Here is a 12,631-nt window from a genome sequence, read left to right on the forward strand (position 1 = left end):
ATATTTTTATGCTACATAAATGTCTTTAATTTAATTTCAGATGGACAAAAATAGTCCGATATATGATAGCGCTATTGTATCGTTTGTGGAACGTCATCCTGCTGCGAAAAATTGGTTGAAAGGTAAATACCTTTTCATACTAATTACTATACAAATCAAAATATACACGACAAATCTTTTTTGATATTTTCTTTTTAGCCCATACATTTTATCTCTGTGAATTGGATATTAAAAATATTTTCGTTTTGGATTACTATGGAGGACCACATACTGTAAAAGCCGATGATTATTACAACGTAAAATTACAGTGAAAATAAATGACCTGATAAATGTACAATTGTTTAACCTCATAATCTAGGACAACACTTATGGCACTAAGAAATGTGATTTTTTTCTTTTATGCATGTATTCAAATAAATATTAATTTTGATTTTAAATAAAAGAAATAAATATTTATAAAGATTTTGCAAAATTAAATGGCATATAGCCAAGATTGTAATTAGATTAGGCTCTTTTATTTCGGAGGACTATTAAGTCCTCACACGCAGTATGAACTTACCGAAAGGCAAAAAGCACCAAAACAGTATTATAAATTCTAACATACAACCTCCCACCACAAAAACTACTAAAGCCAAATAAAATTCAATACTCTACTAAAAAAACTTCCTAAGATGTATTATAAAAGATTTCGACATTAAATTTGGAAATATTAAAATTTATTTCAGTTAGGTGTGCTTTTGTTAATTTAATACAAACTTTATTAATTACATCTTTATCAAGTTCAGAAATTCGGCACTCGTCGCTAGACATTTCCCAGCAAAAATTCCTATTACCAGGTATGAGTATAAGTATGCCTGCGCCAAATTGGTTCTAAACAATACCCTAAGTACCAATATTGATCAAATTCTACATTTGGCAATGTAGTTGAGTTTAAGCTTTTGAAAGTCTAATCCGAATTTTTGTATGAAAAGATATCGTCAATTAAACTTAATACTGTTCAAATTGAAAAAAGCACTAAATGAAAATGCCAGAAAGGACCAAGTTGGTACTTTTTTTGGAAAAAGCACCAAATTGGCATCACTGCTTACAGATAGCTAGCTATTCTTGTTCCCTTTAAATATGTGAGATAGTTCCTCACATGCTTTGCAGTTCCCTGGTATGTTCCAGTGACTCGGTGACACCCAAATTAGGTGAATACTGCTCTGCTCAGTCATCTCGTTGAGAGATTTGCGGCTGTTTATGGCCGGTATCAAGTTGAGGAATACATAGTGCAAGGATTTTATTGCACATTTACTATATTAATGCAAACATATGTTGGAATATTTGTTGTGTGGAGTAAATAAAACATTTGTTCAAAATTTTATTCTGATCTATACACAGAAAAAAAAATGTCGTAGTTAAACTAACGCTAAATTTAACTTATTTCTATTGAAAAAAAAATTATTTGCTTGTAGTTAAATTTTTTTACTTTTATCGAAATTTTCCACAGCTTAATGAAATCTTACTTTTTTTAAGTATGTCTCAAAAACTTTATAAACTAAACGTGAGTATAAAGTGCAATGACCGTACACATAAGTTCAATATGAACTAAAAAAAATGAAAATTTTCATACGATTCCCAAAAAATAGTAAGAATGAACTACTGTATGGTAAAAATGGTCATACTTTGGCGCCAATGATTTTCTTCTTTACTTTTAGTTAATTTTTTCTTCTATGAGATGATGAATTTTGGTGAACTGCAGTTAACATAAAAAGTACAACAGGGCATTAAAATTTCCTGGATTTAACAACGCTTTGTGGAATCTCAAAATCTGGAGTAAAATGTAGTTCAAATTTCGTGCGTGGTAGTTCATTCTTCCTATAAAACAGTTCACTTTTTTCAGTGTATGTGCAAGGTAGTTGACACGAAGTATTATAAATTCAAACGACCTTCTTTATTGTTTCAAACAACAAAGAGCTATGCGATTAATATATTTTACATAATTCAATCACTTTTGAGTGAAACGACTACGTTTTATGTTACGTTCACTATTAGTTAGGGTGTCCAAATAACCGGTTTTTGAAAAGTCGATTTATCCAAAAATACCAATGTTTTAAAAACGGTTTTCGGTTTTTTATTTTTCCCAAAACCGATTAAAACCGTAAAAATAGAAATTTGTGAAAATTTATTCACGAAATTTAAAAATAAACTAAGGATAAAAAATTAATGCCGTAAAGGTGCTCCTTTTTCAATTGATAATTTCGTTTGTATTTATGAAATAGTCGTTTACTGGTAGATGTCGGACTATAAATCTACAGTGAATTGTATATGCCGAAAGAATTTTTTTCTTTTCTGAGGAGCGACATTTTAGAGAGCCAAAATTTTCTTTTGACTTTGAAGAAAATTAAAAAAAATTTGAGACTATAGTCAAAGGACTTCCAATAAATTTGGGTTTATTTTCTCTCAAAGAAAAAAAAAAGGAAATTTCGAAAGGGAAATTTCGTTGGGCTAAAATTTCATAACCGAGGAAAACATTTTTCGGGTGTAGTTTATCTCTTCGCGTTTATCGAAGAATGCGAAATCTGTTGTATGCAAAAAATTAATTTGTTTTCTGGGAAACTAATAGGTTGGCTGATAAGTCCCCGGTCTGACACATAGATGGCGTCGCTAGTATGAAATGCATATTATTTTTATATAGTACCAACCTTGATGATTCGTGTCAAAATTTGACGTCTGTAAGTCAATTAGTTTGTGAGATAGAGCGTCTTTTGTGAAGCAACTTTTGTAATTGTGAAAAAAAATGGAAAAAAAGGAATTTCGTGTTTTGAAAAAACACTGTTTTCTGAAGGGAAAAAATACGGTGAAAGCAAAAACTTGGCTTGATAATGAGTATCCGGACTCTGCCCCAGGGAAATCAACAATATTTTATTGGTATGCAAAATTCAAGCGTGGTGAAATGAGCACGGAGGACGGTGAACGCAGTGGACGCCCGAAAGAGGTGGTTACCGTTCACGTTAGCGAACTTCAGCGAATTTCAGAACAAATCATAGCCATATTCGAGAGGTTTACACGTTCTAGAGTGTTTTCATTTTTTGTGTTATTATTTTTGTTATTAGTAATATTGAAAACTTAATTTAATTTCATGAAAAAATTTTTACCGCGAGTGCACTGTATTTATGTTTTTTTTTTTCTAAATTAAAAATTAATATTTGGAGGCGGTTATATATTACCTTCTTTTTCCTTCCAGGATGTATGTTTCAGGAGATTGAGGATAAGTTTTTCATATACAAATTTCTACCAAAATTTTGAATCTGTAAAATTTTTAATTTTTGGCAAATTTTGATTCAAATTAATTTAAAAAATAGTTGATGCAATTAGTTTTTGTTTTAATTAAAAAATCCTTTGAATCAATTTAATTTTTAATTTATTTTTTTTTTTAAATTAATAGAAATTTATATTGAAGATATCTGGAGTAAAATGTAGTTCAAATTTCGTGCGTGGTAGTTCATTCTTCCTATAAAACAGTTCACTTTTTTCAGTGTATGTGCAAGGTAGTTGACACGAAGTATTATAAATTCAAACGACCTTCTTTATTGTTTCAAACAACAAAGAGCTATGCGATTAATATATTTCACATAATTCAATCACTTTTGAGTGAAACGACTACGTTTTATGTTACGTTCACTATTAGTTAGGGTGTCCAAATAACCGGTTTTTGAAAAGTCGATTTATCCAAAAATACCAATGTTTTAAAAACGGTTTTCGGTTTTTTATTTTTCCCAAAACCGATTAAAACCGTAAAAATAGAAATTTGTGAAAATTTATTCACGAAATTTAAAAATAAACTAAGGATAAAAAATTAATGCCGTAAAGGTGCTCCTTTTTCAATTGATAATTTCGTTTGTATTTATGAAATAGTCGTTTACTGGTAGATGTCGGACTATAAATCTACAGTGAATTGTATATGCCGAAAGAATTTTTTTCTTTTCTGAGGAGCGACATTTTAGAGAGCCAAAATTTTCTTTTGACTTTGAAGAAAATTAAAAAAAATTTGAGACTATAGTCAAAGGACTTCCAATAAATTTGGGTTTATTTTCTCTCAAAGAAAAAAAAGGAAATTTCGAAAGGGAAATTTCGTTTCATAACCGAGGAAAACATTTTTCGGGTGTAGTTTATCTCTTCGCGTTTATCGTAGAATGCGAAATCTGTTGTATGCAAAAAATTAATTTGTTTTCTGGGAAACTAATAGGTTGGCTGATAAGTCCCCGGTCTGACACATAGATGGCGTCGCTAGTATTAAATGCATATTATTTTTCTATAGTACCAACCTTCAAATGATTCGTGTCAAAATTTGACGTCTGTAAGTCAATTAGTTTGTGAGATAGAGCGTCTTTTGTGAAGCAACTTTTGTAATTGTGAAAAAAAAATGGAAAAAAGGAATTTCGTGTTTTGATAAAACACTGTTTTCTGAAGGGAAAAAATACGGTGAAAGCAAAAACTTGGCTTGATAATGAGTATCCGGACTCTGCCCCAGGGAAATCAACAATATTTTATTGGTATGCAAAATTCAAGCGTGGTGAAATGAGCACGGAGGACGGTGAACGCAGTGGACGCCCGAAAGAGGTGGTTACCGTTCACGTTAGCGAACTTCAGCGAATTTCAGAACAAATCATAGCCATATTCGAGAGGTTTACACGTTCTAGAGTGTTTTCATTTTTTGTGTTATTATTTTTGTTATTAGTAATATTGAAAACTTAATTTAATTTCATGAAAAAATTTTTACCGCGAGTGCACTGTATTTATGTTTTTTTTTTTTTCTAAATTAAAAATTAATATTTGGAGGCGGTTATATATTACCTTCTTTTTCCTTCCAGGATGTATGTTTCAGGAGATTGAGGATAAGTTTTTCATATACAAATTTCTACCAAAATTTTGAATTTTTAATTTTTGGCAAATTTTGATTCAAATTAATTTAAAAAATAGTTGATGCAATTAGTTTTTGTTTTAATTAAAAAATCCTTTGAATCAATTTAATTTTTAATTTATTTTTTTTAATAATTAATAGAAATTTATATTGAAGATTTTCAGTGATATCTTTGAATTTTTGGCGAAAATGTGATTTTTTAGAGGTGTCTGAATTTCCGCCCATTTCGCTTTAGGACGCATATTTATGGAAATATGGGTAAACTAAATGATTCATATAAAAAATTAGGATTTGTTGAGAATTTTCATTGAATTATTGTTACACTAAAAAAATATCACCATTTTTTTTTTTGGTTCAATAAGTTTTTTAATTAAAACAAAATTCAATCACAACAAATAATTGTATCAATTAATTTTTTATTTATAACAAATATTTTTTTAATTGACTTTGGTGATTGATATTATCATTTCTGCGATTGAAGACATTTCAATTAAAAATTAATTGGATCAATTAATTTCGTTATTGTGTTATTATGGACTGCAATGAATTAGCTGCCTTTTGTTTATTCAACTAACAAACTTTCTATAACCTTCATTAGGTTTGTTACTACATATATCTTTAAAGAAAATGTTAAATTGATAAATCTAGTTCCAATATAATAGCAGCTAGATTTAAAATTGGATTGCTTCCTCAAAATATCTCAATGAAAGAATATCAAAATTTTCAACTGCATGTCATTAAATGATCATGAACTGTATAGAAAACTCGAATATTATTAATTTATACTTGAAAGGGAACCACTCAAAATCTTTACATTGTTTCCCTTAATAATCCATGGCGCTTATAAAAGTCCGAACGAATTAGATGTCACGTATTTGCTGATAAATGAATTCACTTCCCACCAAGGGTCCCCACTGAAGAGTAATCGATACATGAAAACTAAATAGCTACAAAATCTGATAAGAAAATTTGCACTTCATTTCTAGTACTAATATCTGTTTGACTTTTTGTAACTGGGACTTTCTCAACGAAAAATTAATAATATGAATTTACTATATAAACTACGTATGGACTGTGAAGAAATCACTTGGAATCAAACCACGAAAAGTAATAAGATATAGGATTGAGGAAGCCTATTCTTCTATTAAGAAATTGAATTGTGAGAAAATTACACTAACGTAAGTACTAGATTTAAAAATTACTGTAGATATCGTTCTAAGTTCCTTTAATTCTTTACCTCTTCTTCAGTGAAAATGTTTTCCAATACCTTGCTCGTTGCCATTTTCGTGGTTTTATCCGTTAACATTGCATGCGGATCCTCTACTTATAAGAAGACGGATCATGCATTAGTTGCCCGTAATTTGGTACATCAGGCAAATTGGGCAGCAATTGGTTCAATCTCTACCCATCGTAAACTAAAGGATTTCCCAATGGTCAATGTTCTTGCTGTCAACGATAATAATGAAAAGCATGAATCCTTGGGACGCATTCAATTCCTTTTAACCAATTTGGATTTCACAGGCAAAGATGTAAAACAAAATAATAATGTTACACTTCTCTTCTCAGATGAGCAATTACTTCACTGCTCTGAACAAAATATGGATCCTATGGAACCAACTTGTGCCCGCACTATTATTAGCGGTAAAGTTTTGAAGGTAAATAATATATTTCTTTGTTCTGTTTTAATGGTATAATTTCATTTTTACCATATAGTATTCGTATTTCTATTTGCTTGCTTAATATCAGGATTTGTATACAAGAGTAGAATCCGTTTTTTTCACATCCTCATCAGTTCAGAATTTTTGACAAATTTCTGCATTCAATTATAAGATCGAGCTTCAAAAAAGTCTATTATGTTAGAGTTTGTTTAATAAAGATAACTGTAGAGGATACGAAAAGCCAAAACTGCAGTATTCTGAACGCTCTGAACTAAGCCCTTTAGGAAATTAATAAATAACCCAGATCGTTGCATGTGTGACGGATTTCAACACATTCGTATAAATTAAGAATTGTAACGAGAATCCAAAAGACTTCGACTTTTTTAAACATTCAAAGTCGATTTTCGGATTTTTAAAATTAAAAAATATCGATTATTGACATCTCCGTAAAATCGACATGTGACTTCGGGTCTTGGCACTTTTTACGCATTTTAAGATTAAAAATAGCTGCATCAAATTCCTCTTTTAATTTAAATTCGAACTGCAACTTTATATTTAATTAAAATTCGATTAGTCTATTTTGATAACCATAACAATAAAATATTTTTTTAAATATTTTAGTTGGATGAGAATGCCAAGGACTATCAAGGAGCTGTCGCTTCATTCGTTGATCGCCATCCTGCTGCCCAGAAATGGATAGATAGTATGATATTTTTATAAAATATTCTGCTTCCCGCAATAATAATGGAATATTTTTTGTTTCTATTTTCAGAACATAATTTCTATTTGTGCGAATTGGAGATTACAAATATTTTCGTTTTGGACTTCTATGGAGGAGCTAACAATGTAAAGCCTGAAGACTATTATAAAATCAAGTTGTAAATTGTGTCAATTAGAATTTTGATGTATTTGTATATTGTTCCATATCCACCTTTAGATATCTAAATAAAAACTAAATAATGCAAAAACTATGTTTGCACTGAAAGAAGAACGAAATTTTAGTATTATTTTGTTCATAAAAAATATTCAGATTATAATAAAAGGCATTAGAAACTATCGTTAAATCACTTGTCACAAAGTGTGGTAAATTTGCTATATTAGAAAATACTTCTGTTCGGTTTTCAAAAATTTTCAAAAAATGCGAAAAACTAGCGAAATTTTTTCCATTTGTTGTACTTTGTTTTTTCGAGTTGAAAAACTGACGTTTATAGCATGGCGCCATTTGCAATGTGAATTAAGAAATAATTTATTTATTAAAACTATTTGTGTGGGTTTATAACGCAAACAAGGATCATATTATGGTTCCGAAAATATATAAAGGATCAAAGGAGTAGCGGATCAATTTTTCCATAGGTGTCGTGAGTTGTATGACTTTTTTCGCTACCAAATCCGCAATTATGAAACCCTGCATTTTAGAGGTCTTTGAATATGATGTCATTATTTATTCATTGACTACCATGTAAAAATTGGTCCATATCGGTCCGCAATTTTATATAGCTACCATATAAAGCGATCCTCAGTTTTTACTTCTGGAGTCTCCTTGAAGAGCAAATTTCCGATGCATTTGAATTTGGGTACATGAAAACCACCGTGGTGCAATGGTTAGCATGCCCGCCTTGCATACACAAGGTCGTGGGGTTCGATTCCTGCTACGACAAAACACCAAAAAGTTTTTCAGCGGTGGATTATCCCACCTCAGTAATGCTGGTGACATTTCTGAGGGTTTCAAAGCTTCTCTAAGTGGTTTCATTGGAATGTGGAATGCCGTTCGGACTCGGCTATAAAAAGGAGGTCCTTTGTCATTGAGCTTAACATGGAATCGGGCAGCACTCAGTGATAAGAGAGAAGTTCACCACTGTGGTATCACAATGGACTGAATAGTCCAAGTGAACCTGATACATCGGGCTGCCACCTAACCTAACCTACCATGGTAAAATTAGTCCATATCGCTTTATAATTATATAGACCCTTCCATACAAAATCAATCAATAACTGAATCTTACAAGGAATCCATACACGAAAACAGAAAAAAACATTGATATAAACTTTTTATTCCAAAATCGCAGTCCATTTTATTAATATCAACCAGCTAAAAATATAAAAATTCTTTTTTGTTATGTTAATATCAAACTACGGAATTTTGAATACTAACAGGTTGGCTGATAAGTCCCCGGTCTGACACATAGATGGCGTCGTTAGAATTAAATGCATATTATTTTTATATAGTACCAACCTTCAAATGATTCGTGTCAAAATTTGACGTCTGTAAGTCAATTAGTTTGTGAGAAAGAGCGTCTTTTGTGAAGCAACTTTTGTTATTGTGAAAAAAAAAATGGAAAAAAAGGAATTTCGTGTTTTGATAAAATACTGTTTTCTGAAGGGAAAAAATACGGTGGAAGCAAAAACTTGGCTTGATAATCAGTTTCCGGACTCTGCCCCAGGGAAATCAACAATAATTGATTGGTATGCAAAATTCAAGCGTGGTAGAATGAGCACGGATGACGGTGAACGCAGTGGACGCCCAAAAGAGGTGGTTACCGACGAAAACATCAAAAAACAAAATCCACAAAATGATTTTGAATGACCGTAAAATGAAAATGAAGTTGATCGAGATAGCAGAGGCCTTAAAGATATCAAAGGAACGTGTTGGTCATATCATTCATCAATATTTGGATATGCGGAATATTTGGATATGCGACAGTCGGCTGAGTGGACAGCTACCGGTGAACCGTCTCCGAAGCGTGGAAAGACTCAAAAGTCCGCTGGCAAAGTAATGGCCTCTGTTTTATGGGATGCGCATGGAATAATTTTTATCGATTATCTTGAGAAGGGAAAAACCATCAACAGTGACTATTATATGGCGTTATTGGAGCGTTTGAAGGTCGAAATCGCGGCAAAACGGCCCCATATGAAGAAGAAAAAAGTGTTGTTCTACCAAGACAACGCACCGTGCCACAAGTCATTGAGAACGATGGCAACAATTCATGAATTGGGCTTCGAATTGCTTCCCCACCCACCGTATTCTCCAGATCTGGTCCCCAGCGACTTTTTCTTGTTCTCAGACCTCAAAATGCTCGCAGGGAAAAAATTTGTCTGCAATGAAGAGGTGATGCCGAAACTGAGGCCTATTTTGAGGCAAAACCGAAGGAGTACTACAAAAATGGTATCAAACAATTGGAAGGTCGTTATAATCGTTGTATCGCTCTTGAAGGGAACTATGTTGAATAATAAAAACGATTTTTGACAACAACAAAAATGTGTTTTTCTTTGTTAGACCGGGGACTTATCAGCCAACCTTATTTGTAATCTTACCCAGGTATATGTTTACCATAGCTCCAATTGTGCAATAATTAGGACAAGCGTGTTGCATTGAAGACATCCTCTACAAACGAGACCATTATTACATTGTACCCCTTGTCAATTATCAATTATCAGATTAGAGAAACGAATAACGCGTCACGTATTTGCTGATAAAGGATTCTCAGTCAAGTACAATTTGAACGTGCGGGTTGATATGCAACAGAAAAGTGAGTAGCCCCAATAACACTTGAGATGATTTATAAAATTAGATAAGAAAATTTGCACTTAATTTCGAGTGGTAATGTATAATTGGTTGATTACAATTGGGACTTTCTCAATGTAAAATGGAGAAAGTGATTTGATTAAAAAAAATATATTTAGGAACAATAAGCATATAATTATTCACAATATAAACCAAGTGTGGACTATGAAGAACTCAGTTGCAATCAAACAACGTGGAGTGAGAGAATATCCGAAAAATTAAATATTTAATTTTGTGAGAAAATTATAAAAACGTAAGTCGCATTATTTACAACAGACCTCAGACATCTTTCGAGACAAGACCAGCTCTTGGGTCAACTCGCCATCATTGTTATTAAAAGATCAAGTCGATGTTACCAAATCTACTCACCTAAATATTATAGACCTTTCTAGCTAGGATACTACGGTTTGAACGTAACATTAACAGATGTTAAGCGCATCCTAATTTTACTTTATTTGAACTATATTTTTTTCTTCCTCTTCCCCAGTGAACCATGTTGTCTAATACTTTAACTGTCATTATGTTATTGGTTTTATGCCTTAACATTGCCTGTGGATTTTCTACGTATAAGAAGACCGATCATGCTTTAGTTGCCCGAAAATTGGTACATCAAGCGAATTGGGCTGCAGTTGGATCTATCTCTACACATCGTAAACTAAAGGACTACCCAATGGTCAATGTACTTGCTGTCAACGATAACAATGAAAAACAAGAATCCTTAGGACGCATTCAATTTCTTTTAACCAATTTGGATTTCACAGGCAAAGATGTAAAACAAAATAATAATGTTACACTTCTCTTCTCAGATGAGCAATTACTTCACTGCTCTGAACAAAATATGGATCCTATGGAACCAACTTGTGCCCGCACAATTATCAGTGGTAAAGTTTTGAAGGTATGTTGTCTACTAACATATATAATTTAAATCGAATTTGATTGTAAATATTTTTATTAATAATTTAGTTGGACGAGAATACAAAGGATTATCAAACAGCTGTAGCTTCATTCGTTGATCGCCATCCTGCTGCCCAGAAATGGATCGATAGTATGACATTTCTCTAAAATTGTTCCTAATTTAATTAACTTTTGTTTCTTGTTTTCCAGAGCATAACTTCTATTTGTGCGAATTGGAAATTACAAATATCTTCGTTTTGGACTTTTATGGCGGTGCTAACAATGTCAAACCAGAAGACTATTACAAGATCAAATTGTGAACTGTTGCAATATTGTAATATATCTATATAATATTTTATGGCAAACTTTTAAATAAAACTTATAAAAAGAATACGATTGAAAATGGGAATTTGGAAATCTTTTTTTGGGGTTTATAAGAAAAACTGTCATGAGGCGGGATCAAATGTGAGTGGTCTCGTCAGAGCAAATAAGGCCACATCGGTGTAACAGCCCACATAGGGTTCATATTAACACATGTAACACATTTACAAAGATACAAAACCAATAAAGTTAAATCGTCCTAAAACTATACGCTTTAGAAGATAATGTTGATAAATCAATATATTTGGACGTTATTTCAATCACCTATTTTCACCAAACAAAAAAAAAAGAGTTTGCAAAGAAATAGTTTGGATCTACAATTTGTGATCCATGAATTTTCCATGGGCTTGTCATAGGACGGAAGTACTCCGTTTTTGGATCCTTTGCATTGCTGTAGAAGTTGTACCTTGGACGTTCATGTAAAGGAATAAATTTATAAAACTAAAAAACAAATCTTATTCACCAATTTTCACTTTTTTATTACACTTTTATTTCCTTATTATATAATATTTACAATTTGAAAAAAGTATCCGCTCCCACAGGGGGTTGAATATGGGTCTGTTGGCACCATAACAGAACGACTTAGCACCAGGGCTGTGGAGTCGAGCCAATTGTGCTCGACTCCTACTCCAGCATTTTTCATCAGCCTCGACTCCGACTCCGGAGTCGACTCCGGGTAATATAACTAACTATAATATACTCTGCACAACTTAGTATTTAGATCTACATTTCGATAAAATCTCAAATACTTCAAATTTTGAGAAAATTTTCTGTAGAAATAAAATTTTGACCAAAATATCTATAGAAAAAAATGTTGACAAATTTGTTTATAGAAATAAAACTTTGACAAAATTTTCCATAGACAAAATTTTAACAAAATTTTCTATAGAAATAAAATTTTGCAAAATTTTCTATAGAAATCAAATTTTGCAATATTCTATATAGAGAAAAAATTTTTCAATATTCTATATAGAAACAAAATTTTGCAAAATTTTTTATAGAAATAAAAGTTTGCAAAATAAAATTTTGAGAAAATTATCAATAGAAATAAAAGTTTGCAAAATTTTCCATAGAAATAAAATTTTGACAAATTTTTTGTGTAGAAATAAAACTTTGACAAAATTTTCTATAGAAATCAAACTTTGCAAACTTTTCTTTAGAAATAAAATTTTGGCAAAATTTTCTACAAAATAATTTTTTGGGAAAATTATCAATAGAAAAAAAATTTTGCAA

General features: G+C 31.5%; 3 protein-coding genes across 5 annotated transcripts; all 3 read left to right on the top strand.

The window, feature by feature from the left end:
• Positions 1-35: 35 nt before the first annotated feature.
• On the top strand, positions 36-477 carry LOC142219515 (protein CREG1-like). Its single transcript, XM_075288468.1, has 2 exons — positions 36-122; positions 199-477. The coding sequence occupies exons 1-2, from the start codon at positions 41-43 to the stop codon at positions 309-311; spliced, it is 195 nt and encodes a 64-aa protein (XP_075144583.1). The 5' UTR covers positions 36-40; the 3' UTR covers positions 312-477.
• A 5,451-nt stretch (positions 478-5,928) lies between these two features.
• On the top strand, positions 5,929-7,557 carry LOC142242885 (protein CREG1-like). 2 transcript variants are annotated; one of them, XM_075288380.1, is made up of 4 exons: positions 5,929-6,081; positions 6,152-6,558; positions 7,183-7,264; positions 7,334-7,557. In XM_075288380.1, the coding sequence occupies exons 2-4, from the start codon at positions 6,157-6,159 to the stop codon at positions 7,441-7,443; spliced, it is 594 nt and encodes a 197-aa protein (XP_075144495.1). In that variant the 5' UTR covers positions 5,929-6,081; positions 6,152-6,156; the 3' UTR covers positions 7,444-7,557. The 2 variants fall into 2 exon arrangements, with proteins under 2 accessions (XP_075144495.1, XP_075170520.1); XM_075314405.1 differs by having other exon boundaries at positions 5,947-6,085.
• Positions 7,558-10,217: 2,660 nt separating this feature from the next.
• LOC142219560 (protein CREG1-like) lies at positions 10,218-11,426 on the top strand. 2 transcript variants are annotated; one of them, XM_075288513.1, is made up of 4 exons: positions 10,218-10,376; positions 10,611-11,018; positions 11,087-11,168; positions 11,228-11,426. In XM_075288513.1, exons 2-4 carry the CDS (start codon positions 10,617-10,619, stop codon positions 11,335-11,337), a joined length of 594 nt encoding a protein of 197 aa, XP_075144628.1. In that variant the 5' UTR covers positions 10,218-10,376; positions 10,611-10,616; the 3' UTR covers positions 11,338-11,426. The 2 variants fall into 2 exon arrangements, with proteins under 2 accessions (XP_075144628.1, XP_075144673.1); XM_075288558.1 differs by lacking the exon at positions 10,218-10,376 and adding an exon at positions 10,411-10,536.
• The last annotated feature ends 1,205 nt before the right edge of the window (positions 11,427-12,631 follow it).

This window comes from Haematobia irritans, chromosome 1, assembly GCF_050003625.1.
Source record: "Haematobia irritans isolate KBUSLIRL chromosome 1, ASM5000362v1, whole genome shotgun sequence".
Lineage (NCBI taxonomy): Eukaryota > Metazoa > Arthropoda > Insecta > Diptera > Muscidae > Haematobia > Haematobia irritans.